The sequence below is a fragment of the Triticum dicoccoides genome, chromosome 5B (assembly GCF_002162155.2).
Source record: "Triticum dicoccoides isolate Atlit2015 ecotype Zavitan chromosome 5B, WEW_v2.0, whole genome shotgun sequence".
Classification (NCBI taxonomy): domain Eukaryota; kingdom Viridiplantae; phylum Streptophyta; class Magnoliopsida; order Poales; family Poaceae; genus Triticum; species Triticum dicoccoides.
The window spans coordinates 670,731,903-670,736,746 of NC_041389.1; the positions used below are offsets into that span (position 1 = coordinate 670,731,903).

Consider the following 4,844-nt stretch of genomic DNA (forward strand, 5'->3'; position numbering starts at 1 on the left):
TAAGGACACACCAATCTTGCATGCATATGAACACTAGTAGGCATGAACATCAATCAAAAAACCCATCTACCATGCCCAAGAACACCTTCTACATCATCAGCACTAAGCACAATCCAATCTAGCATGCCTATGAACACTATACTAGGTATGCACATGAAACACAGAACAAGTAAGAACACTACCCTGCCTATGAACAGTACCGCACAAGAAGGAATCGATTCGATTCGATTCCAATCAAATCGAATAGTATCAAATCGATCCACATCTTACCGGAGCATGCTAATGACGAAAACCCTAACCTACAAATCTACGACCAGATGGATTGTTCTTACCGGAGCGAGTGGAGTTGGAGCGTACGTCGGCCGGGGAGAAAACTCCGGCGGGAAGGAGATGGCGGGAGAGGAGGAGGAGGAGGAGCCGCCAACGCCGACGGTCGTCGGCACTGGCCCAGTGCTCCTGGCCACGCGCGCGGTCGAGGAGGAGGAGGTCGCCGTCGTCCATGGGCCTGTGGCGATGCCCGGAGAAAACCCTTGGATGGGTGTAACCCCACCCCCTCCCCCCCCAGCACAGGGGTTCCATGCAGCATCTCGTTGTCGACCCCCACTGGCAGCGCCGCCGAACCCAGGACCTCGAGGTCCAGTAACGGCGGCGGAGGCGGAGCGGCCGGCACCAGATTGATCGGATGAGGCGGCTTGTTGCAGATAGGGGATGGCGCATGCAGAGCCCCATCAGATCGACCCCGGAGTCGCCAAGCCGGCAACCACCGCTCATGGATGCGGTTATTGCCGGTGCTGATGGGGGTCAGTGGACGGCGCCGCCGAGGACGACTCATCGGAGGAGAGGAAGGGGCCGGCGGTGAGAAGAGAGTAAGGGGGAGTGGTGTGAAACGGAGTGGATGGTGACAGGAGAGGGAAGAGGAGTTATGAAACGCCCCGTCTCGTCTCCCGCGCTTTCTAGGCGTGCAGCGAGGAGCCACACGTGGCCGCGCCGTGGAGAAAATGCCGATTCGGCAGTAGCTCGCGGGCCTGGTACAGGACTGCTTTTAAGGTCCACACTTTAAGTTCCGTCTGGACCGGGATGTGGGTGCAGCCCATGCAACCAAACACCTGATTTAACGCGCCCAAGGTGAGTCACCTCGCTTTTTCTCCAATGTAAAAAATCTTCAGGATTACACCGAGAGGAACGAGCTTGTTGGAGATGGTCAGCGACCTTATCGACCCAGCTTCTGGAAACTGGGATGAGCAGCTAGTGAGAGACACTTTCTGGGCCGATGATGTTAAGCACATCCTGCAGATCCCACTAAGGGAAGGAGTACAAGACTTTATCGCCTGGCAATATGATCCGAAGGGGGTGCACTCTGTCAAGAGCGCGTATAAGCTTCATGGCCAATTACAACAGACAAGAGCTGATGGAGGAGCAGGGAGCAGCGCAAGTGATCCTGGCAACCTTAATGCAATCAAGGATAACTCATGGAGGAGAATCTGGAAGCTGCCGTGTCCGCGCAACATACAGATGTTTGCCTGGAGAGTCAAGCATGAGTCTCTTGCCCTCCGCACGAATGTGGCAAGGAGAGGCATCTCCATCACAGATACCAAATGCTTATTTTGTGGGCGAGCAGCGGAGGACGGGGCACACCTGTTTATCAAATGCAAAGCAGCGAAGGAGGTTTGGCGGGACCTAGGCCTCGAAGGAATACATCAAGATCTCGAGAGAATTACGTCCGTTCATGCGATGTTTGATCTTCTTAGGGGTCTAGACGAGGAGAAGAGACTACTCGTGCTCACATTCTGGTGGCTATGGTGGTCTAATAGGAACAAGCTACGCGAGGGAGAGATGCCCATGGAAGCTGCAGAGGTGGCGAGACGAACCCGAGGGCACGTCCTGGAGTACAGGGAGATCTTCGCGAAACCGGTGACCGCGCCACCGCCTGACAAATGGAGACCCCCGACGCACCTACCCTACAAGATCAATATTGACGGCTCCTTCGTCCCGGGCCAATAAGGTGCAGGTTGGGGCGTCGCAGTGAGAACAAAACTAGGCGAGCTAGTTTGCGCCCGCGCTGGAAGGCTTGAGCACATCGATGATGCATTTGCGGCTGAGGCCATGGCTATGTCACATGCTATTACCACAGTCTCTGAGTTGGGGATCGTCCAAGCTGAGTTTGAAACTGACTCACAGCTGCTGGCGGAGGCGCTGGACCTGTCCAAAGTTGATTCATCAGCCTATGCGGCGGTCATCGAGGACATGAAATACCAGCTCAAGCTATGGTTCTGCAAGTTTTCTATTTCAGTTTGTAGGCGTAGTGCAAATTCCGTTGCACATGAACTCGCTGCAATTGGTCGTTCGGTAGAACCTCACCACTTTGACTGTGATGTACCTGCCCATGTGGGCGCCTGTGTTTTGGGCGATTTGCCCGGCACCAGTTAAGTTATAAAGCTATGCTTTTCCCTCAAACAAAAAAAACCTTCTGGATTTGCGTTGGTCAAACATCACCGCATCACCTCCACAAAAGCACGAGAAGCCAAGTGCAGGTAATCGATATACGAACGCTCATATATTACAGCAGAGAAGATGAAACGAACACAGCCACACGCTCCCAGTCTCAGGACAAGAGAAGAAACACCACGCGCCGAACACAACCAAACAAACACATCACGAGACGAACACCAACACGAACACAGATCCACAGCACGGCAGCTTCTGCCCGTTGGGGAGCGCCATGCATGTGCACGCGTGTCACACACAGTGGCGCGTCCGCTCGCCGCTGGTCCACCGTGCCGGCCGGCATGGCCTGGCCCTCGTCAGCGGCTGCCTGCGTGCCCCGGTGGGTGACCCCCACGCGCGTACGGACGTCCGTGCTGAGCTGCTCACGTTCACGTAGTACACACACAGCTACCTACCTACCATGATCCAGGACCCGTTGGAATCCTAGGCTTCTTCTTGGTTTGGTCGGCCTCGTCGGCGAGCTAGGCGGCCATGGCGGGCTGCGGCGGCGGCGGCGGCGCCGCCCAGATCTGCGCGTTCTTGACCTTGGAGACGCTGGCCAGGACGCCGAGCGGGGTCACGTCCCCCACCACCGTCACCTTCTTCGCCGCGAAGTCGATGCTGAACGTCCGAACACCTTCAAAAACAGACGCTGCTTGGTTATCTGTATATCTGCAATTTTACTGAACTCTGAAGAGAAAGCTACCGGTGCTCACCTTCCATCTTGGCGAGGTGCTTCTTCACCTTGCCGGCGCACGCTTTGCAGTGCAGGGACACCTTCAGCACCACCACCTGCAACGATGACCGGCAAACGAATTAGGGAGAGAGCTTAATTACATCAGGCCAAAGATGCAACTCTGGAAGCAAACTGCAAGTAGAGTAGCAGCCATACGGATACACACACATCAATCTGTTTTGAAATACGTGTACAGCAAATTAATCAATCATTTCCACACAAAAGACACTGTCTACAAGTACTTGTCATCATTGTATTTCCGCATCTTTGTCTTAAAGTTCAGATGTCTACTAGATGAAATCACCCAATAAAATTAAGTACTCCTCTCCGGGTCTAACGCTGATATGATTACTGATGATTGCACCACCTCTACCTACTCTGTATATTCCTCTATCTTCTCCTTTTCTTTTGAGGTACCAAGACGAGTGGAATCAAATCTTCAGAACACAAGTAGTACGGCAAATAATCAGCTTTGATTCACAACAGAACTGGAGAGTATCCTCACCTGCTCCTGCGTGTTGGTGCTCGTGTTCTTCACATCAGCAGCAGCCGGCTCCTCCCTTCTGACGTCACCACCCGGGGCAGCGGCTGGAGGCGCCGCCGGAGCCGTGGCGACCTCCTGGATCTCGTCGACGGCGGCACAGCCGCTGAGCAGGAACCTTGTCGACCCGGCCGGGCTGGCGAGCTCGCCATTGGCAACGCCAGCACTGTGGTGGTGGTGGTGGTGCTGCCCTTTCCTGCCGTCCTGCCTGTGGGCTCTGGGCTCGGCGGGGACCTGGAAGAGCGGGCTGGCGCCGGCCTTCTGCGGCCGGAAGATGGGCTGGCGCTCCAGGCTGGGGCATATGGCGGTGGACGCCGGCGACGAGCACGAGAGGCTCCTCATGTCCTTGAAGAGCAGGGGAGCCATGGCGTGGCAGCGTGCAGCAGTGTCACCAGACCAGCCCAGCTCAGTGGCAAGCAGCGCTGAGCTGAGCTATTTTGGATATGGTGTTGGCGCAGTGCAGTGTGCAGAGTGCAGCGGTGGTGCAAGGGAAAATGGTTTTATAGGAGGCCCTGCCACGCTGCTCCTGAGCTGCTCACATGGTGGATTGGCTCTGCCCCGGAGTTTTATTGCGCGGCAGAAAGAGAGAGAGAGAGAGAGAGCGCGGTGAGAAAGTCGTGGGCGCGGCTCAGGCTTTCGGCTACGATTGCCCTGTTGATGGCTCACAAGCTTCAGTCCTACTGCTTCTCTCTGCATGCAGCAGTCAGTGGCGTCTGCATTTCCACCACGGAATGCCGTACCGCCATCGCGGAGTAAATATGGCGGTTGAGAGTGCTTGAGTTTGATGTAACGAGCAGCACTGAATTATTGACCCAATAATGCGTTTAAATGACTTGCTCCGTTGTGGTAATTCCCATCGAAAGTGATATGAGCGCTTCACCGCCAAATGGGTTCGGATTGCACTGCTTCGTCATTGATTTGCTGTTTTTCATTTAATTTAATCATTTGCATCTGGATATATCCATCTTGTTCTTTCATGAACAGCTCAGAGAGTGTGCAGGTATTCCGTCTTTTCTTTTCCAGGGGAAATGATTAAGTGGTGTGAGAGGCAGGAAGGAAACGTTGCTATAACATCACGGTCAG

The 4,844-nt window shown here is 54.6% G+C and overlaps 1 protein-coding gene across 1 annotated transcript; it reads right to left on the reverse strand.

The window, feature by feature from the left end:
• Positions 1-2,516: 2,516 nt before the first annotated feature.
• LOC119312495 (protein SODIUM POTASSIUM ROOT DEFECTIVE 2-like) lies at positions 2,517-4,442 on the reverse strand. Its single transcript, XM_037588230.1, has 3 exons — positions 3,726-4,442; positions 3,201-3,276; positions 2,517-3,121 (listed from the first exon to the last, which is right to left on the reverse strand). The coding sequence occupies exons 1-3, from the start codon at positions 4,125-4,127 to the stop codon at positions 2,967-2,969; spliced, it is 633 nt and encodes a 210-aa protein (XP_037444127.1). The 5' UTR covers positions 4,128-4,442; the 3' UTR covers positions 2,517-2,966.
• Between the last annotated feature and the right edge of the window lie 402 nt (positions 4,443-4,844).